Below are 22,363 nucleotides of genomic sequence, written 5' to 3'. Positions count from 1 at the left end.
TATATGTTGCCATCTTGAGGTAAATTAATTTTTGACAAGGAAGCATATTGAGTCTGTGTAGGGTCTCCTTGAAAATGTTATCTCACCACAGCCTTCAGGAAATGAATGACTTCCTTTTTACTAGCCTTCTACACTAAAGTGATTCTAAGTCTCAAGTAAGATATTTGACTCCTGTTTTGGTACCCTAAATTTGGGTAGTGCAACCTTGGATGTCCATCATCTCCTAGGAAAAGTTCATAAATTGCTCGACTCCTGCTCTTACTACATCCTAATGTAAATCTTTTCCTACAAACATTTATGTGGTTTTTCCAAAAGAAGAGAAAATTAACTTGGAAATGGTGAGAAAGGAAAAAGAAAAGGCAAAATAAAAAGAACTCTAGAACATGATCTGCTTATCTTGAATTATACTAATTTCTAAGATAAAATTAATTACATGAGTAGATTCCCCAAATTGCAGAATAAATCTCATATAAATTCATGTTTTACAGGGATTACACCTTAGGAAATTCCATAATACATTGATTAATTTTATTAATATCTCAACCCTCTATTTTGCATGTCAGGAAACCCTTTGGGTTTTCCTGTTCCTCAGACTATTTGCCTAACTATATGGAACGTTGAGAGGATAACAGGGGTCAGGTTGGCAGAATCACAAATCAGAGCAAGGGGTAAAATAAGAAAAGTGCTGGAAAAATCAGGCAATTCAAATTTCTTCAGAATGGTCTTCATAAAGTAGCATCATTCTTGTGTTGGAAGTGAATTCACAACTCTCACACATCTAGTGTAAGTAGAAAAACATTCAGAACTATTTTTGTTTGGATGGTTTTATTGATAGTATCTGGGGCTTCCCTTGGGCTTCCCCAGTGGCTTAACGCTAAAGAATCTGCTGCAATGCAGGAGACACAGAAGACTCAATTCAATCCCTGGGTTGGGAAGATCCCCCGGAGGGCATGGCAACCCACTCCAGTATGCTTGTCTGGAGAATCCCATAGACTGAGGAGCCTGGTGGATTACAGTTCACAGGGCCACAAAGAGTCAGACACTACTAAAGCAACTGAGCACTCACACATGGCGCTTCCCCTGGTAAAGACTCTGTCTGCCAATTCAGGAGATGCAAGAGCCATGGGTTGGGAAAATCCCCTGGAGAAGGAAATGGCAACCCACTCCAGTATTCTTGCCTGGGAAATCCCGTGGACAGAGGAGCCTGGTGGGCTACAGTCCAGACCCGACTTAGTGACTAAACAACATTGATAGTATCTACATGTCTAGAAGCTGGGGGAAAAGAACAACTGATCCACACTTATTGACTTCAGCATAGTACTAAGTTAGTTTTTCTCTTTGTAGTAGACCTCAGTCTCAACTTACCTGAAGCTTTTGTGAATCAGATAACCTGTATCCTTATACTTTTAACTGTGTATGCTAAATAAAGGATCTGTCCTTTCAATACAGAATTCAGACAAGGACCACAAAATTTTAGTTAGGAACTAAATGTTTATTTATTTTGAAAAAGACATAAAAGACAAAAAAAGGCAAAAATAATACTGAAAACAATCATATATATCAATAACTGTGACATAAAAAATATATATACTCATATATACATATATGAAATTACATGAAGAAAATGCTTAGTAAGATGTTTGAAACCAAGAATGGACTTGAATGGATTTCTAATGAAATACAACTAAAAGTTTTGCTTGGGGTGTCTAGGCAATGTTCAGCAATATTCAAGACATTATGACAACTCTTCTATACCCCAGTTGCAAAGGTCAGCAAAACAGGCTTCAAAACATGTTGTTTTAGCAGGATAGTTTTGGGTAATGATACTGTTTCCTTATGGATAACTACTTAACTCACCCACTATGTTGAGGTCTTCTTGTCTTTAAGAGTGTGCTGACTATAAGGATAAGTGAATTCCGGTGATAGAGAATGCAATAGCATAAAAATACTGAAGCATACATTTAAAGCAAAAGAGAACCTTACGTCTGAAAATAAGCCAAGAGTAGTTTTACTCCTGATACAAATAAATACATCCTAAGACTTAGTATACCCAGTCTCTTTTGTATGCATAATAAACTCTGATATGTAAAATATCTGAGCAACTTGTGAGGTAAAACCTCTCAAAGTTTTACCATAATGTGCCTTTTTCTTTTCTTTGCTCTACTTTGCTTTTTGGCCTGTTTCTAAGGCTGCCAGTGAATACCCTCTGGAACTGCTTCATATGTCGGGTCCCCATAAACCCCTTTCCCTGCCACCCTGGTTTGATGAGATGCTCGGAGGACTCATAGGACTCAGCATATCACTGTACTCATGGCTATGATGTGTGCTCCAGCAAAAGCATTCAAAGCAGAAGAGCAAAGCAAAAGGTGTACAGGGCAAAGTCTGGGGGGAAACCAGGCACAAACTTCCAGAGTCCTCTGCCAATAGAGTCCCACAGGATGTGCTTAATTCCTCCAGCAACTGAATTGTGACATGTGTGAAAGGTTGTCTACCATAAAACCTCATTAAAGATGCAGTGCCACAAACAAACAAACAAAAACAAAAGATGCAGCGCCAGGGAATTCCCTGGCAGTTCAGTGGTCAGGACTCCATGCTTTCACTGCCAACAGCCCGGGTTCAATACCTGGCTGGAGAACTGAGATCTCACAAGCCACACAGCAGGGCCAAAACAATACAAAACAAAGAAACAAGCTGTGCCAGGGTTGTTATTGTGGGCTATTCACATAGGTACATCCTTCCTAGCATATATGCAAATTCTAGATTCCCAGGAAGAAGGCATGTGTTAGCACAAACCACACTGTACAAACACCTTAGTCACAGCAAGCAACTCTTAACTGACGAGAGTGGAGGGAACCCTCTTGGAATCTAAGTTTCCAGATGCCAGCCAAGGTCCAACTTTACAAGCAGGCCTTTGATCTGCTGTTATTCTTCTGCACACTTAGTGACAATCCCATAGGAATAATCAACATACTTTGAGATTCTAGACTCTTCTAATTCAAAAACATGCATTTTTAAAAAACATAATAAAGTCTGCTACCTAAGATATGATTAATGTACTCATGTTAATAAACTGCCATACTTATATTTGAGCTTTACTGAAAAGTGGAATAAAAATACATGGAAAACAAAAGAAAACTCAGTTTTGTCTTAATGAACTTGGAATCTTAGTATTTCAATATAAAGAGGGCTCTTTCAGTTTGGCTAGTGGCAAAGTCTATAAATACCTGTGTTATAATTGACTAGAAATGGGCTTCACACAATTACATATAATTAAATAAAAATAAACAGTTGATAATTACTTGGCATTAATAGTTTGAACATTAACTTTAGAAGTAAGAGGTAAAGGAGGCACTATAACATCATGTTTATGAAGAGAATTTTTTTCAGCTAATATTTTGGGGATATAAGAGGAAACTTCCTTTTGTTGTTCTCGCCACTTGAGTATATTCTCTGCCAGTTCTTCTGTCTCAGTCACCAATATATCCATCTTTGCTAAAGCTGTGCTCTGTAACATATGAAAGAAGGGGAAAACAGGAGATAAACCATGTCTATCATTAATACATCATTACTGTATCATCATAATTATGACACCAAAAGTTAACAACTTATCTTTTCCAGCCTCTTAATACAAAGGCTCCTTAAATCTCCTACACATTTTTTTTCTTTGAGCTCAACTCTCCTTTGTCTTTACTGATCACCTTCATGTAGATGACAGTCTATACTGTCAAACTAACCTTCTTAAAGTTCAGTCCTACATTTCAGTTTTCTGGAAATCTCCATCTAGATGCATATTCAGTATCTCAAACTCAATTTAACTACAGTTCAACAAACCATGACTAAACATTTACTCTCTGTATAAGACATGTCAGAAAATAAAATTATTGGTTTCTTTAATCTCTTGATACTACTCATCCTCAAGTCCCCAAGGCTAGAAACTTCATTCCTTGGATGTGTCATTTGTCCAAATAGTAGCCATGTGATAGAAACTTGACCTCCAGAATCTAAAATAATCAGCACAATCCTTTGTATTCAGATGCTTTAAATCTTTCATTTGAAAAACTGTATTTATAATAAATATAATAAAAAAAAAAAAAGAAAAACTGTATTTATTATCCAAGTTTCTTGCCGTTGGTTCCTCTACCTAGTCCTCTAACCCACAGCTCAGCAAATTTTAATGTGTACAGAAATCACCTGAGGAACTTGTTAAACTATAGATTCAGATACTGAAGGTCTAAGGTGAAGAAGTTCTGCATTTCTAACAAAGTTCCAGGAGATACTGATGCTATGCTCATACTTGGGAGTGACAAGGCTCAGTCTACTCTACCCAGTTGTTTTCTCCATGATTAAACTACAGTTCTGATTAAGTAAATCAACCCTCTGTGCACTACTCTAAAAACAAATGAAAAAAACATCCAACAGTTCCCCAATACTCAAAGTCTAAACTTCTTAGTCTGATTTTCAAAATATTCCATGAACTAACCCTGAGCCAATCTCCCTCTCAATACCCTTAAAAAATCAACTGGAGTACCATTCTTCCCTCAAATACCTATGCTCTCTAATTTTCATGTCTTCTCTCAAACTGCTTTTGGCTTAACTACTCTTTTTCACTAATTCTTCAAGATGCAGCTTGTTTCTAACTCCTATTTAAAACTTTACTGAAGTATTCCTACTTCCTATTCTAGTCCCAATCTTCTTAAAAGTGAAAGTAATCACCCCTTTTTCTGTGCTTAATAGATAGCATCTTCTTTATCATTCTCTGCTGTACTCGGAGAAGTCAATGGCACCCCACTCCAGTACTCTTGCCTGGAAAATCCCAGGGACAGAGGAGCCTGGTGGGCTGCAGTCCATGGGGTCGCTAAGAGTCGGACACGACTGAGCAAGTTTACTTTCACTTTTCACTTTCATACTTTGGAGAAAGAAATGGCAACCCACTCCAGTGTTCTTGCCTGGAGAATCCCAGGGACGAGGGAGCCTGGTGGGCTGCCATCTATGGGGTCGCACAGAGTCGGACACGACTGAAGCGACTTAGCAGCAGCAGCAGCAACAACAGCAGCAGCTGTACTAACTGGGCAAATAATACTATAAAGTAGAAAGTATCTTATATACTTTGAGAATATATATATATTCTCAAGAATATATACCTTGAGAATCTGAGGGAAGGGATTGATCACATCTGATTAAAAAAATAATTCACTGATAATATTAGCTTTGAGAATATATATATATTCTCAAGAATATATACCTTAAGAATCTGAGGGAAGGGATTGATCACATCTGATTAAAAAAATAATTCACTGATAATATTAGCCATCAAAAAGTTAAACAGAGAGATCACACATTTGAGATTCTAGTATAAAAGAATCAATGATAGTTAAGCAAGGTGAAAGGAGATGATGAAGTACCTAAATGCTATTGGTAATACTCACCATTTTCTTTAGATCTGCATCTAAATGAGGGATATTTCTAATTGTTTCAAGATGATCTTCTAATCGCTCAATGAAAGTTACTGCCAATTCCAGCAAATGCACCATGTATCTGAAAGAAGGAGAAAAAAAAAGGTCAACTATTTTTTTTTCCACTTCAGATATTTTGTGTTTTCTTTTTTCCCTTTAATTAGAACTTTTAATATGAAATAAGAGAATTACAATCTACCCAATGAGTCATTAATAACCTTTCTGCATTCATGGAAATATCAGTGATAAAAAAGGTCCTTCTCTTTCATTTTAAACAGGATTAGCTTGTCATCCAAACAGAAAAACAGAGAGAGACAACACTAATCGTGTCTACTGTTACCTAATATTAGACAAACATGAATGTTAATAATTTTCTCACATAAGTAAAAAAATTTCTCTAGGTAAAACCTCATTCCATTTCAATCCACTTCTTCTTGGTGAAGGGTGAAGACAAGGATAAATGTGCTTCACTGAAATAGCCTACACATGAAACTACTTTAAATCTTTGTATTTGCAAAATGCCTTCAAATTATTACTTAGTTCTTCTGATATTTATAATGTATAGTATATACATTAATGATGTTTTACTATACTGAATATATTCACAAGCATGGGATTTGTATATCTATTATTTGACTGTAAGGTAAAAGATTTGACATTTAAGAGGAAATACTGTTCCCTGGTGGTCCAGCAGTTAAGACTCTGCACTCCCCAATGCAAGGGGCCTGGGTTCCATCCCTGGTCAGGGAACTAGATCCTGCATGCCACAATTAAAGATCCTGTATGCTGTAACTAAGACCTGTCATAGCCAAATAAATAATTTTTTTTTTTTTTTTAAAAGGAAATACTGATCAGCTCAGGGTCAGTTAGTAAGACACTGGTTGGAGAAAGCAATCAGATCCCCAGATGCCTGCTTTTTAATTTTATTATTTATTATTAATAACCTACACTTTCAATTTGATACTTCCCATTCTCCTTTGAGAAAAAGAGAGCATGCCCCTTCTATGGAATGGGAAGCTAAGATAAAAACTTAAGTCACGGAGAAGGAAATGGCAACCCACTCCAGTACTCTTGCCTGGAGAATTCCATGGACAGAGGAGCCGGGCAGGCTACAGTCCATAGGATCACAAAGAGTCAGACACGACTGTGTAACTTTCAAGTAGACAACCTCTCTGTTAGGCAGATAGTTGGCAAGTTTCATTTGTTTTTTCCTCATATGTGTTTGGTATTGATTTTTGGGCTCCATAGACTCCAGGAGACATAGTCTGGGCTCTGTTAAGTTTAAATTGAAGGGGGAAGGAAACCCCCTCATCTCCCTGTGGCAGAATAAGGCAGACATAACATAACACTTTAGCAACTCTCCAAAGGAAATCTCCTTTGACCACAACCCTCTTATAACACTGAGGTACAAAACCAATTTTGCAAATCCTTGCATGGAAAAAAACTAAATCACATTATCACTATCACATCCTTAAGAGAGACACAACATTATTTGTATATAGTGTATGTTTGTTGGAAAGAAAGAGTAAGAGATTAATATTTCATGTGAAATCTTAAATTCTGACTTTGAGGGGATATGATCTTGCAGATCTGTCAGGGTGGAACTTGACATAAACTAATGAACTCTGATGTGAACTCCTGCTGTTATAATGGGATGAAAAAACACCCGTGGTCTGATAGTTGTTATAAATTTCAAAGTGTATGTAAAAACTCTGTGAGGATTAAAATATATCTTTGCACACCTGGAAAAACAAAAAAACTTAAGTCATTTGACCAAGGCTCTGAGGCATACAGTCAGCACAGGTGAGATCAGAATTGTAATTTTCCTCCTTTTAGTTGACCCTGTGTTCATCTGTCCCTGCTTAAACTCCCCCAACAGAATTTTTATATACAGATATTAACATAATAAATTTACATCACAGAAAACTGTCTATACACAATAAAAATGATTTCATCCACCTTGCTGCTGCTGCTGCTGCTAAGTCGCTTCAGTTGTGTCCAACTCTGTGTGACCCCATAGACGACAGCCCACCAGACTCCGCCATCCCTGGGATTCTCCAGGCAAGAAGACTGCACTGGGTTGCCATTTCCTTCTCCAATGCATGAAAGTAAGAAGTGAAAGTGAAGTCGCTCAGTCGTGTCCGACTCTTAGCGACCTCACGGACTGCAGCCTACCAGGCTCCTCCGTCCATGGGATTTTCCAGGCAAGAGTACTGGAGTGCGGTGCCACTGCCTTACTATGGGGTGCCATCTACCTTACTATGTTATAAATCTAATTTCTTTCATTAAAGTCATTATAATTTCCAAGACACTGGGCAAAAGAAATGCCTTTCTCTTCACCATTGCTATAATTCTTTAAAAGTAAAGGGTTTTCTTTCTGGTTTAATGTATCAGCATTAATAACAGATACAATCACTCATATACTATTCAATGAATTATGCTATGAAATAATTACTAGTCTAAACAAAAACTACCCTCAGGAAACATGTAACTGTTAATGTCTACTTTGTAGTCTAACCTGTGATAAACAGCTTCAATAGGCAAGTTTCCTTGGCACATGGGTTTCAACAGTCTTTGCCTGAGGGACCGCTTTTCTTTTAGCACTGCTTCCAAATGATTATTCATGCTTTGCAGACTATGACACTTTTGAGCTACACAAACCAGAATCAGAATTTATAGTTAGCAACAGGACAAGTTTTGAAATCACTATCAACATCAAAAATCAATCCCACCATTTCTCTCCTAAATATCTCCCCTTTGCTATCTTTAATACCCAATACTAGTTTCATTTTCAACTATTAATATTTTCTCTTACTTTCCTACTGACTATCCAATCTAGTGCTAAATTCTTAGTGTTTTCCAATTCTACTCCTACTTTTTATAGCCAGAGCCATATTTTTCACATAAAGTCTTTGCCTCTGATATTCTATATGAACACTAAAAAGTAAACATTTGTCTTATCAGCTACTTTTATGTCAGTATTTTCCCCAGAATTCAGTTAATGGCTATCAACTGACTCTTAAATAATTATTTTTAAAAAATCTCAAACTTACAGAAGAGTTTCAAGAAAAGTTCACTGACTGAATTCCCATATACATTTCACCTAGACTCACGAACCAACATTTGGCTACATTTTTTCTCTTTCTTTACACTCACATACATATATTTTTCATAACCAATTTGAGAGTAAGCTGCAGATGTCCTGACCTTTTACTTCTAAAACTTAAGCATGTATCTTCCCAAACAGGAACATTCTCTAATGTAACAACAAGTGTAGTTATATAAGAGAATCAAATCACTACTATTAAATTCAGATAATTTAACATTGGTATAATACTACCAATATTTAATGCAGCCTATATTTAATCACCAAATATCATAATAATAATAATAATGTCATTTATACCAAAAAAAATTTTTTTCTAATCAAATATTCAATCCATGGCTACCCTTTGCTTTAGCTATCATGTCCCTTTAGGATCCTTTCATCTGTAAGATTCTTCAGCCTTTGTCTTTTAAGCTCTACTGACTGAGGAGCTCCTACCTCAGCCACTTTTTATGCTATTTGCAATAGCTAAGCCCACAGAAAAGCAGACTTTGTTAGCTTTGGCATAATATCTGGAAAACTTATCATAACCTTGTATCCTGGTGCTTATTTAAAGTAATCTTAAGAAAAAGTTGGCATTCTAATGATTACTCATTTAACTAAATCACTTACCCAAAAAGGAAGGATGGACAACATCTGCTGCATCTTTTTCTAGGCTTAGGAGTTCAATTTCCAGGTTTTTCTGCATTAGAGACAAAAATACCACTTAGCTTACCTGAAGTAAAAGCTTAAACTTTGATTTTTAAAAAAGGACAGTCTTTAACTCAGGAATATTTAAAGGGAGCAGGAAGATGATTTGTTATGGAAGCTTTTCATTTTGGTGTTTAAGCCCTGTTGCTGCTATTGCCACTACTCATTACTACTATGAATACTACTGTTATTAACTACTGCAAAGAAAAGCCTACACAGCTATGTGCTAGATACCATTGTACTTGCAAGAAAATTGTTGGAACCAATTAAGATGCTTTCCTTTAGTAGAGGTGGAAAGTAGAAACTCCAGCAAAATTTACCTGGTAGATTTCAGCTTGAATATCTGTTATCTGCTGTAGTCTGGAGAAGTTCACAAAACAAGAAGTTGATTTCTTAGATATATTTAACATCTCCTATTGGTAAGTGAACAGACAAAGTAAGTAGTAGTACGTCAGAAAAAGTTTCTGTGTGCACTGGAATAGCATGCCCACATTTCTAAAATATGAGGATATATCCAGCACTCCCCCTGAAAAATGAAGTACAGAGCAGAATAGTAGCAATGTGTATTTCCTGTTTTTAAAACCTCCACTATCACAAATCCTTTGCCCAAATATTTAAAAAATAAGAAAAACAAACAAAATCACTTTGTACTATTTCCTAAAGCATCATGCACACCAGATAGGCACTACTGATAGTTTACCAGAGAATTCTAAGGCTGAGTTTGCTAGAGAACCACTTCTACACAAATGACCAAGACCTAGTCTATTAGGCCTTGCTGATTAGAGGCTAAAATCAAACACTCTGGGCCACAGAATCATTCATCTGATTCATTAAATGACCTCTGTTGGCTACAAGTCATTCATACTGTCGCTTTCCATATCCTTCCTCTCTCAGATGAATAGTTTTGTCCAGGCATAATTATTCTTGTAAAAAGCCTACCCCCTTGCCCCACTTCCTTTGTATCCTTTCAGTCTGTTATATCACTTTTTTAAATTGCAGGTTATCATAGAATAAGAACATTATCTTTTTCATCTCTTGGCTTCATCCATAGTTTTTTCTATTTTCTTTTTCTTTTCTAGAATGTTGGCACAGGAAAGAACTTCAGATACCATATAGGCCAGGGGCTGGGAAGCTACCGCCTATGAATTAAATACAGCCCATTGCCTGTTTTTGTGTAGCTTAAGGGTTAAGAATGGTTTTTATGTTTCTTAATTGTTGGAGGAAAAAAATCAAAAGAAAAATATTTTGTGACACATGGAAATTAAATGAAATTCAAATTTTAGGGTCCAGAAATAAAGTTTCACTGAAACTCAACTTCGTTCATTTACTTATCTCATGTTGTTCTCATACTGAAATAGCTTAGTTTTGACCCTATGGACCTAAAAGCCTCAAATACTTATTCTACGGCCCTTCATAGCAAAAGTTGGCTGAATGATGATAATCAATTTTATAAACATTGAGTTAGACAATGGAAGATTCAAAGATGAATGAAACAAGCTCTCTGCCCTTAACAAGCTCATGATGGATGGTAAGGAAAAGGTATTCTAGACATTATAAATGCTCAGTAACTGTCAGTTAGTACTAACATATATGTGAGAAGGGGAAGATCAATCTGGAAACATAGTTTCCTACATAATCATGGGAGATCTTGATAGCTATAATAAGCAATCATAATTCAGAAAATGAGGGCAATTTAAAGTTTTCTGATGAAGTGACACAATCATATATAATACCTATTTTAGAAATGTAAATGGAGATAGTATGGAAAATAAAATTAATGGAGATGAGGGGAGGAAGGAGTGGGAAGTGTCTGCTTAATGAGTATGTGGATTCCATTGGGGATAATAAAGAAAAGTTTGAAAATAGTTTCACAACATTGTGGGGTTAAAAAACCCCAACCTACTCTAGTAATGCGCCAACAACATCAAACAGACAAAAAACTAGTGAAGCTGGACTGGAGGTTGGATATTTAGACAGGTGGCTGCCACAGCATACCCGGTGAGAAGATAAGACTGGATTAGGTCAGTAACAGTTAAAAAGGAAAGGGAGGGAGAGATATTAGTTCCTAAGAAGATGGCATTTGTAAGTCCTAGTTGATACAGGGAATGAGGAATGAAGTCAAGTCAGTAATGACTCCCAAGGATTCTGCTTCAGGTGACTGGACAGATAGTTATACCATTCACTGAGGTAGACAACACACGATATTTTACTGATGGCAAACCTGAGGACTGGGGAGGTTAAGTATTAGTTCAACTTTATACTGCCAATGTGTTAACAGGACTGAAATGCGAATACATTCAATTTGCATTTCCATTATATTGGCCTGACTCTTTCTGCTCTCTCTTAGAAGTAAATTAAAGGTAAGAAGGTAAATTAAAACATCTCCTATTTCTCACTGTAACTTCCTCCTTCTTTGGTACCTCTCCATCCTTCCATGTTTGTACACTAATCTTGGTTGCACGTTTGCAAACTAGTAAACTCTTGGGTTCAACAACAGGATAATGGAGCTTATCCAAAAACATGCAAGAGAAACCAGAGGGAAAACAAGAATTTTCAAGAAAAGGAGAGAGAAAAGGAGAGAGGAGAGAAAAAAACAGTCAAATTCCTCTAGTGAATGGAAATTCTGTTTTGAGGACTGTGACTTAGGGAACACCTTAAAAAAAAAAAGCAAGGATTGGAAAATTCGAAAGTCTTTACTATTGACAACTACCATTATATATTAGATGAACTTTACATGCCACTGGGCCATCTGTTTAGGGTATTTCTGTTTACTCTGCTGCTAGGTACAAGTTGAAATCCAGGACATTCGTGTCTAGACATTCACGTAAAAATCCTGATAACACTGTGTTATCTATATATCTGTTCATGCTTGTATCTGTGAGCATCCTTTCTTTTTTTCTCTGTCCTTTCTTTTTCATACAGAATTCTAGCTAGGGACATTAAAAGGGAGGCAGCATAACAGAGAGGCTCTAAAATGGTAGCGAGGTGCGGAAGAGAGCAGTACACAGAAAATAGACTATATGAGTATGTATGTGTAGTACTCTTCCTTTCTATTAGAAAATAGATTCTGAGGGGGTTTTTTTAGGTCCGGATTCTTATCACATGTATTGCCAGTAGAGGGAGCTCAGATCAAGGCACTGTGACTCAAAGTTTGCTGGAATATCTGGGATGTAAGGACTTCTGTGGTGGCTCAGATAGTAAAGAATCTGCCTGCAATGTGGGAGACTGGGTTTGATCCCTGAGTCAGGAAGATCCCCTGGAGAAGGGAAAGGCTACCCACTCCAGTGTTCTTGCCTGGAGATTTCCATGGACAGAGGAGCCTCGAGGGTTACAGTTGCAAAGAGTGGGACAAAGAGTGGTGTTGCAAAGAGTGGGACACGACTGAGCGATTAACACTTTCACAAAGCCACTAAGAGGATATTAACAACCTCAGATATGCAGATACCACTCTAATGGCAGAAAGTGAAGAGGAACCAAAGAGCCTCTTGATGAGGGTGAAAGAGGACACTGAGAAAGCTGGCTTAAAACTCAACACTCAAAAAACTAAGATCATGGCATCCAGTCCCATCACTTCATGGCAAATAGATGGGAGAAGGTTGGAAACAGTGACAGATTTTATTTTCTTGGGCTCCAAAATCAGTGTGGACGGTGACTGTAGCTATGAAGCTCCTTGGAAGGAAAGCTATGACAAACCTAGACAGAGTATGAAAAAGCAGAGACATCACTTTGCCAACAAAGGTCCGTACAGTCAAAGTTATGGTTTTTCCAGTAGTTGTGTATGGATGTAAGAGTTGGCTGAGCACCAAAGAATCCATGCTTTTGAATTACGGTGCTGGAGAAGACTCTTGAGAGTCCTTCGGGCTGCAAGGAGATCAAACCAGTAATCCTAAAGGAAGTCAATCCTAAATATTCATTGCAAGGACTGATGCTGAGCTGAAGGTCCAATACTTTGGCCACCTGATGCAAAGAGCCGACTCACTGGAAAAGACCCTGATGCTGGGAAAGGCTGAAGGCAGAAGAAGAAGAGGATGGCAGAGGATGAGATGTTTAGATAGCATCACCAATTCAATGAACATGAATTTGAGCAAACTCTGGGAGATGGTGAAGAACAGGGAAGACTGGCAGGCTGCAGTCCCTGGGGTCACAGGGTAAGAACAACAACAACAACAGGGCATAAGCCAAAGCAGTATCCCGTATTATCCTATAGACAATTAACCCTACCTTTCTGTCACTAAACCATTCTCCAATGGACAGATCAAAATAGAACAAAGCTTCAATAAGCTATATTTTCTAGAAGCGTTGTATCATATCACATCACACAGTTTTAAGCATCACTCTTAATTTTTAACGCACGTTGGATGATGTGTACTGACTGTTTAAAGGGACTGTATAATACATCATTTGAAAGAATGATAAATCCTTATAATAAAAATAGGTTTTCATATGTACAGTTTGCTTAAAGTAGAATCATGCTACAAATCTGAGAAGTTTCCTCACTGGATCTAGCTGTGTAGTAAGATTATAAGATGGTTTTAAGGAGCTATGGATTGGTAGATCTTACCTGTTGGCAAAACAAGTATGTCTAATTAGCCTTACTTGAAGGACACAAGGAAGATCCTTCCCAAAGCAATCAGCAGCCTAACTCACCAGAGACTTATTCCCTTGGTTTATCTTCTACCAATACATTCTAGACTGACAAATCCAAAATGTCTTATAGTATGAATTTATCAAATTACTTTGTTACAGAACTGGACTATACAAGTTGTCTGACTCTGTAACCCCAAGGACTGCAGCATGACAGGCTTCCCTGTCCTTCACTATCTCCCAGAGCCCTAGACAAGTTGGGAGGAAGAAAACACAGGAGAGAAGTGAGGAAGATGAGAATTGGGGAGTGCTGTGGTTATGTTTTGCCATTCATATCCAGGCCTTTCGGGTCTTTCTCGCCAATAACCCCCTTCCCACCCCCCAGCCCCCCGACTCCCTAGCCTGTAAAGATGCGTGCTTCCCTTGGCGCCCTCCCGGGCCCAGCGCTTCGTAAGGCTTCAATATTTTACACAGTGAGCATCGTTTGGGAACGTCCGTTTTAACTATCTACCCATTATTTCCCAACCCCGCCATCCATACAATCTAGAGGCGGCTATCACTGGATTGAAAAAAGGCGGGGAAACATTAGTTTTTATTATCGCCCACGAACTGACCTGAGATATCTCGCCTGCCAGACACCATCTACTCAGAGCCCCATTTTTGCATAACCCACCGCGGCCTAGTCACTTCTGCCAGCAAGCAGCCCTATCGGCCTCCAGCCAGCACCCTCACACCCACTCCGGCAGCCAGCACCACCACCTCACAGCCAGCTTCTGTCGCTACCGGGTACACCTCCTTAATGACGCCATCGTCGCCACGCACCTCAGTGACCAACTCCGATGTAATGAAATGGCCCAGCAGTAGCCCAGCAGCGTTTGGCGCGGTAGCCGGGTCCCAGGGGTTCGCCGCGGCCATGGCTGTGAGCCACCTTCCCGGGTGGCGCGCAGAGTGAGTGGAACGCACCGCGCGCCTCGATGACGTCACAGGGCGTTTCCGCCCGTGCGGAAGCCTGGGCAGCGCATCCCAGTGAGCGCGGATCCCGGGTCTTCCCCTGCCGAACCTGCCGTGAGCTGAGCTGTACGAGGCGAGTTCGGGGATCCCTGATCTTCCCTCAACTCCTAGCAGCGTCTCGCTTCGGATCAGCTGCAAAATCGGCAGGGCCTGGTGTTCTTCTGTTTCTTTCTTGTCACTCTTGAGCTGGCCTCCAAGATCCCAGGATCGGCAGGAGGTGACAGCTGGGGATTGAGACGCAGCCGGGAGGCCGACGGGGTGGCTGGGTGCCGGCTAGAACCGAGTGGTGACAGCTGCGCTTCCTTCCCGCAGGGACCTGAGCCTTGGAGTTAGGATGGGAAACAGTGCCCTCCGCGCTCATGTGGAAACCGCGCAGAAAACTGGTGTCTTTCAACTTAAGGACCGTGGGCTGACCGAGGTGAGAACTGGGAGGGATCCAACCAAGGAGTGTAAAGGGAGAGGGACGGCGGGCGGTGAAGTTAATAGATAAGAGATTCTCTGCTCCGAGAACCCCTTTCTTCAGTTCCCCTCAGAGTTGCAGAAGCTGACAAGCAATCTCAGGACCATCGACTTGTCCAACAACAAGATTGAGAATCTACCGCCTATGATCATAGGGAAGTTCACTCTGCTGAAGAGCCTCTCCTTGAACAATAACAAATTAAGTATGGCTTTTGCTCCTGGGAATTTTGCTAGTAATTGGCTTTAAGAAGGGTGGGTTTTCTCTTGGAATAGAGTTTGGAGTATAATTATAATGTTATTAAACTGGAATTCAAGTAAATGTATCAGAATCTAACAACAACAAAAAAAGGTGGGGTTTTTTGTTTGTTTGTTTTTTGGGTTTTTCTTACAAGCTTCAGGGAACTACAGACGCTGGAGAATGGCAGAATCCTCCAGGCTTTCTGTCTCTTAGAATTACATCTATAAGCCTCCTCTGGTGGGTTAATGATTGATAGGAAGTTAATTTGGACTTGAAAGGGACTATCTTTGGAGTGTACTGTAAACAGTTAATTTTGCTGCTAATTTGGAAGGGCAGATGGTATGGGAAGGAGAGGGCCTTCCAATCCCACGAAACTGCTGTGGGATTGTGCAGTGGCTTCTTCACAAAAGGAGCCCATTATACACATAATGTTTTCCTGCATTTTGATGGCACCCTCACCTTTTGAAGACTATGTTGGTAAAGATGCAATACTTAAAAATGGGGCAACATGGGAAAAGCCTATGTATATTTAACATGAGGCGTAACAGACTACTTTTTTTTTAACTTCATCAAAGGTGTTTTTCAGCTGTATCAGATTCAGGTTTTTACATTTTTCTTTGCTAGCTGCTCTTCCCGATGAGTTATGCAATCTGAAGAAACTGGAGACACTAAGCCTAAACAACAATCAGTTGAGAGAGCTGCCATCTACTTTTGGGCAACTATCTGCCCTTAAGACCCTGAGCCTCTCTGGGAACCAGCTGAGAGCTCTGCCACCGCAGCTGTGTAGCCTACGGCACCTGGATGTAGTGGATCTCTCCAAGAACCAGATTCGGAGCATACCGGATACAGTCGGGGAGCTGCAGGTCATTGAACTCAACCTCAACCAGAACCAGGTCTAGAGCTTAACAATTTTTTTTCTACAGTGTGTTATGTTGATTTGTGGTCTCCTGAATAATCAATTGTTCTCTACACTATATTCATGGAGAGGGGTATCAGAGGTTAGAAGAGAGATATATTCTATGGACTGGACTAATTTCAAAGCCCAACATACCATGAAGTTAGTTGAGACACTGGATGTGTTTGTTGTGTAGGTGTTCTTTGGAGGGTGAGATAGATAATGGGAGGTAATATCCAAAATGAAACCTGTCTCAGGAACCTTGAGTTCTTCAGGTAGTCCTCAAATACCTCTGATTATCTAGCAACTATGTCAGGGAACTATCTAGGAACTATGTCAGGAAGATAGAGTGGAAAAGAGGCTTAAACTCGTAAGTTCTCAGAGTTGGACATCAGGGGTCATTCACTTGTCTTTGGCATGTCAAGTGTATCGTGCTTTTGCTGAAAAACCATCAGTGATAGATTTCTGTAGATCGCTCATTTCTTTGTTGGATAGCTTTAATTGTAGTATTTGAAAGTTGTTTAACTTCAGAAGCTCTTTGGTTAACATGTAGGTGACTGGAGAAACAATATCTCATCTAGAAATAAAGCACAAATGATGAAATATTAATCACAGTGAGACCAGGTCGTCTTTAGTTTTCTAGTCTGTGCTTCTAAATCTGCATAGTCGATTACAATAGCCAGTAGCTACATGGCCATTAAAATTCATTTAAACTTGAAAAAAATTCATTTCTTCAGCTTCACTAGCCATATTTCAATAGCTCAGTAACCATATGTGGCTAATGGCTACCATATTGGACAGCATAGAGATGTAGGACATTCCAAAGATTGCAGTTAAGTTTTATTCATCAAAACTATTCTAGATTGTATTGACCTTACTTTAGGATGAAATTCAGTCTTTGAGGCTGAATTTCTTATCTTTTCCTTAAAGTAGTTATTTTATGTTCTTGAGCTTTTGGGGAAAACATTCTGAATATTTGGGGAAAAAATTGGCTAAGCAAGTTGAACACCTGCTCTACATTCCTATTCTCCATTAAATCAATGGTTCTCAGGTTTTAGTGTGCATTAGAATAACCTGGACAGCTGGTTAAGAGATCATGGGGCCCCCATACTCATTGTTTCTGATTTTGTAGGTCTGGGCTAGGGCCTGAGAACTTGAGTTTTAACTAGGTCCCAGTGAAGGTCTGAGATGATTACTAGGCTGAGTAAATATAACTAGGTGACTTGGCACATTTAAAGGGCTGAAGAGGTGAATAAGTCAAAGATAACTGCTTCGTATTGCACTCAAGAGCTAAAAGAAGAGTGGTGCTCTTGGGAATGGGCACGATGGTGAAGCATCCAAAGTATTGAAAATCAGAGACACTGGAGAGGAAATAGAGGTGAGCAGAAATGAATGCAGATACATAGTTTAACAGAAGGGATAGCTTTAAGAATGAACAGGCTTTCCTAGGAGAAAGTTTAGAAAAATCAAATATTAAGTACTAGGGACTGCTGCTTGAAAAATGCCCATAGAAACAAGAAGGGAAGCCAAAAATCAGGAGTAATTCAAAAAATAGGAGGAAAAAAACAAACCACAACACTTAGTATGTATAAAAGGGGGTTTCAAGGAAAGGATTGACAGCACAGTCAAATGCAACAGGGAATGAGGTCAATGAATCCTTGACTTTGGCAGAAAAGTGGTTGGCATTTACGTACACATAAAAGATTGGCAGTAAATTTACCAAAATGTTTACAGTGATGGGTTACGGGTAGCTGTTTTCTTTAAACTCGTGATTCTCGAATTTTCTATAATTAACAGTGCTTTTATTATCAGAGTTTTGTTTCCAAAAAGCCACTTGTGTGTTGTGTTAGTCACTCAGTCATGTCCAGCTCTTTGTGACCCCATGGACTGGGGCCCACCAGGCTTCTCTGTCTATGGGATTTTCCAGGCAAGAATACAGGAGTGGGTTGCCATTTCCTTCTCCAAAAAAAGCCACTGGTGACCTTCAAAAGTTTTTCCCCCAAAAAAACTGGAGGAGTAGTAACAGAAGCTTGGTAACACAAGAGGCTTCTGGAATGAGTGGGTAGTGAGAAAATGGGGGTGGTAAAAGAAAGAACTAGGACAAATAGTCAAGTAAAGATTTTTGTTTTAATTTAGTAAAAAATAATCACTATAGTGCTTGTACTTTTTCTTATTATCCTTTTTAAAAAACTGTTGTTCAATAGATATCTCAGATCTCAGTGAAGATATCTTCTTGTCCTCGTCTTAAAGTTCTTCGTCTGGAGGAGAACTGTCTTGAGCTCAGTATGCTTCCACAGAGCATCCTCAGTGATTCGCAGATCTGCCTGCTTGCTGTGGAAGGCAACCTTTTTGAAATTAAGAAACTTCGAGAACTGGAAGGCTATGATAAGGTATGTATTATTGTACTTCTGCATTTCTAGTTCCTGTTCCAGAGAAGAGAAAGGTGAAGTAACCCACATGAATGTTTACAGATACAGGATGTATGTACAGTATAATCCTGTTTATGTCAATAGGATTTGTTCCCAATATGGAGGTGGGTTCTGAGAATCAGCCAAATGGTATTGTGCCAAGATGATATTTTTCTTTTCTCTAAACAGCTTATTGTAAAGCATCTTTATCTTTTGATAGGTTTCCTACTAGGATATGAGGAAGAAAAAACTCCACAAAACCATGTGCTTTAAATCTCCATCTAGAATAAGTAGATTTTGTAGGAAATGAAGAACCATAAAAACCTAAAGGAAAAAGAATCATCAAGTCCTAAATAACCATTAAAAAAAAAATCCTAAATAACCAATAAGTTAATTACCTTCTCAGGCATAGTAACACCTAATTCTTTCATGATTTTTAGTACATGGAGAGGTTCACAGCCACCAAGAAGAAATTTGCATGATGTCCTCCAGGAGCATGGGAACTATAGAGTACACTGACTTGGAACCTGTTGCAATCTGGCTGACTGAAAGGCTCCTGTTGTTGTCAAGGGTGTCTGCTGTAAGAAGATGATACTCCAGGAGGTCACATTTCATGCAGTGATCGTTTTCCTTTCCAAGACTCATCTTAAATAAGCTAAAAGGAATCAAGAGACAGGAAGCGTCCTCCATTCTGAGTCATGGATAGGGCAAAGGACAATGTTGATTTTCAAAACCATCACTACTTTGGCTTTAAGAAACCCAGTAGCTAGTTGCTATGTATACAGGGAGGGGATGCTGCCTGGTACCAGAATAGCTCCACACAACAGCTTGAAATTTCATGTGTTTCAATGTGTGAGCTTTCATAAAATCAGTTGCCATTCCACCTCTGTGTTAACACTTCATGTTTTTATGAAATTCAGGTAATTTGTGAGAGGCCACTATGGTTAATCTGAGGATTTATGATTTTATTCCAGTCCCTCCAAGTATTTATTCTTAGAATTTAGGATGTATGTAAATATATGACTCTTTTGAATAACAGTGTACTTTGCCAGAGAAACAACACAACACTAAGAGGTGTTCTGCAAGGCTGCAGTAGCAATTTTTTTTTTTAACTATTGCAGGTGCCTTATTGAGAAGAGCTAAAACTGTATATGCAAAATTTGTAAGATACAAGGGTTTTAATAATCAAGTTTTTCCTGAAGTTTTATTAGAAATAATGTCTTATTTCTGGTAATCTTTTTGTATTTATAACTATTAATAATCAAATTACCTATCAAAAAACTACTGCTACATTTTACAACTTATGTTTATCAACTTTATTCTCTGAATAAGAGAATATACTAAATAAAGATTTTTTTAATAACTATGGCTGGAAGAAAGGTTAATCCTTTAAAGGGAGAAGACAGGGGAACTTTAACCTGTAAATGGCCTTTTGAAAATAACTAATTAATGGGACTTTCCTGGGAGTCCAATGGTTAAAGACTCTGCTTCCACTGCAGGAAGCATGGGTTCGATACTGGTCAGGGAACTAGGAACCCACATGCCACACAGTGCAGCCAAAAAGTAAAAGCAAAAAAGTAAACTGATTAGGGGGGAATATTTCATCTTCTTGTTTAGGTTGCAAGAGTACTGAAATGCTTTCAGGTGACTGATAAATATTTTTGTGGTACTGGAACCATGCTTATTAAGAGAAACTAAAGGTATAAAAGTAAATAATTTCAGACTGCTACTGACATGAACATTTAGAAAGCTTCCACTGTTTTCGGAAGTTTTGTCCCAGCCAAGGGGCTGTTATTTCCATGTATTGGTAGTTCTCATTTTACAAACCTAGTTTAACCATTAAGTCAAGATATCACAAGAATCTAGTGTTTATATGGGAAAGTCTCTGTGACCTTAAATCTGGTCTAGGGGTTCTCTTTTTCCCATGTCATTCTCTGTTTCTCAACTAGGGGAGGGATGGGGGTGCCAGTTTATCAACATTAATTTTTGTTTTTTATAAACTTTCATGCTTAATCTTACTGATCTACTTAACATTTCTCTAAATATTTTATCAGTACTTATCTAATAAATCAGAACTTATAAATTAAACAACTTAAATGTCTCCAGACATTTAATTATTAATGGGGTCCCCTTATGACTGCTTTCACAACCTGGACCCAGCCAGATAGTCTCTCTCCGCCCTCATTTGCCTGCCCAGTCTTACCAGGTTATTCTCATTAAACCCACAGTGCAGTGTCTCTCTCCTTTGTCTTTACTTGTTTGCTCAGTCAGGAATGCCCTCTCTTATTAACATGTTCCTTCTCTATGTCTAAGCCCCCTCCTTAGAAGTCTAAGCTTGAATTAACTGCTCCATCTGTTATGGTAGCACTTCTCAGATTCTATACTCATCTGTCTCTTGCTAGATTGGGCTACTTCAGGGCAAGGACTAAATGTAGTATGCCTAAAGATATAGTACACAAGTATTTAGACTTAAATATAAGTTAATAAAGTAGGCTGACTTATGGTCTGGAGGCTGGGATTCTAGTGGCCACCAGTTCTAAGTCACTCAAGTTCTTTTAGAACTCAGTTAGAAGTCAGTGTAGTATACTGAGTAAGAACATGAGCCTGAGAGTCAGAAAGATTCTGCTTTGAATCCAAAGTCCATCATTTACATGCTTTATGAATTTGAGCAATTTACTCTTATTTGTAATATGGGAAATACCTCCTACCTCTCAGGTGTGTTATAAGGTCTTGGTGAAAAGATACATAAAAGCATTTAGCATAGTGTCTATTGACAGAGTAAGCACTTAATGAATGCTTTTTATTTCAAGTGTAAAACAGAAACAGAAAGCTTGGAGCAAACTACGTTAGAATGAAAAACAAATGAGTAGAGAATAAGGAACTTGATTATCAGTCTGAGAACTATAAATATGATTAGAAATGTAATTGAAATAACTTAGAATTTTACCGTCCCTGGTATTCTCCAGGCAAGAACACTGGAGTGGATTGCCATTTCCTTCTCCAATGCATGAAAGTGAAAAGTGAAAGTGAAGTTGCTCAGTTGTGTCCGACTCTGTGTGACCCCATGCTAAAGAACAGCATTTAATGAAACTAATTCTGAGTGCAATTGAGTATCAGATGTCTGGGAAGCAGAAGTTAAAATTATGGGGAGATTCATAATCCATACATGACATGAAAAGATCTAGAGTTGAAATGTGGTAACGAAGAATGAATTAAAAGTGTGAAGAAAGAAAAAAAACAGGCACAACTATAGGGGATAAAGATCACTGTCATTAGAAGACTAGAAACCTGAAGAGGGAGCTAACCATTAAACAAAAAATTAAGTTCACTGGAGGATACTGTTTAACTCCTTCATTATGGGTCAGTTTTATGCTCAAGGTCACAAAACTAGTAAAAACCAAAACTCGAGCCCAGATGGTCAGACTCCAGAGTTTGTGCTAACCATCTCAGTTACTGCCTTTCAAAAGTAATAGAAACAAGTTTCCAGACAATATTACAGGAGAAAACTTTAGGTCAACA

The 22,363-nt window shown here is 38.6% G+C and overlaps 2 protein-coding genes across 5 annotated transcripts; one reads left to right on the top strand and one right to left on the bottom strand.

Annotated features, from left to right (window-relative positions):
* Positions 1-1,471: 1,471 nt before the first annotated feature.
* On the bottom strand, positions 1,472-14,780 carry HAUS2 (HAUS augmin like complex subunit 2). Of its 3 annotated transcripts, none has more exons than XM_070797351.1 (6): positions 14,656-14,780; positions 9,570-9,609; positions 9,172-9,241; positions 7,972-8,104; positions 5,427-5,535; positions 1,472-3,505 (listed from the first exon to the last, which is right to left on the bottom strand). In XM_070797351.1, the coding sequence occupies exons 4-6, from the start codon at positions 8,076-8,078 to the stop codon at positions 3,296-3,298; spliced, it is 426 nt and encodes a 141-aa protein (XP_070653452.1). In that variant the 5' UTR covers positions 8,079-8,104; positions 9,172-9,241; positions 9,570-9,609; positions 14,656-14,780; the 3' UTR covers positions 1,472-3,295. The 3 variants fall into 3 exon arrangements, with proteins under 3 accessions (XP_070653452.1, XP_070653450.1, XP_070653451.1); XM_070797349.1 differs by having other exon boundaries at positions 9,570-9,662; positions 14,656-14,776; XM_070797350.1 differs by lacking the exon at positions 9,570-9,609 and having other exon boundaries at positions 14,656-14,771.
* A 27-nt stretch (positions 14,781-14,807) lies between these two features.
* Positions 14,808-19,727, top strand: LRRC57 (leucine rich repeat containing 57). 2 transcript variants are annotated; one of them, XM_019968604.2, is made up of 6 exons: positions 14,808-14,917; positions 15,157-15,262; positions 15,368-15,506; positions 16,166-16,434; positions 18,641-18,826; positions 19,285-19,727. In XM_019968604.2, exons 1-6 carry the CDS (start codon positions 14,808-14,810, stop codon positions 19,324-19,326), a joined length of 852 nt encoding a protein of 283 aa, XP_019824163.2. In that variant the 3' UTR covers positions 19,327-19,727. The 2 variants fall into 2 exon arrangements, with proteins under 2 accessions (XP_019824163.2, XP_019824164.2); XM_019968605.2 differs by having other exon boundaries at positions 14,843-15,061.
* Positions 19,728-22,363: the final 2,636 nt, after the last annotated feature.

The sequence above is a fragment of the Bos indicus genome, chromosome 10 (assembly GCF_029378745.1).
Source record: "Bos indicus isolate NIAB-ARS_2022 breed Sahiwal x Tharparkar chromosome 10, NIAB-ARS_B.indTharparkar_mat_pri_1.0, whole genome shotgun sequence".
Lineage (NCBI taxonomy): Eukaryota > Metazoa > Chordata > Mammalia > Artiodactyla > Bovidae > Bos > Bos indicus.
Note: the sequence above shows the minus strand (reverse complement) of the source record. Positions and strands in the feature narration are given on the sequence as shown.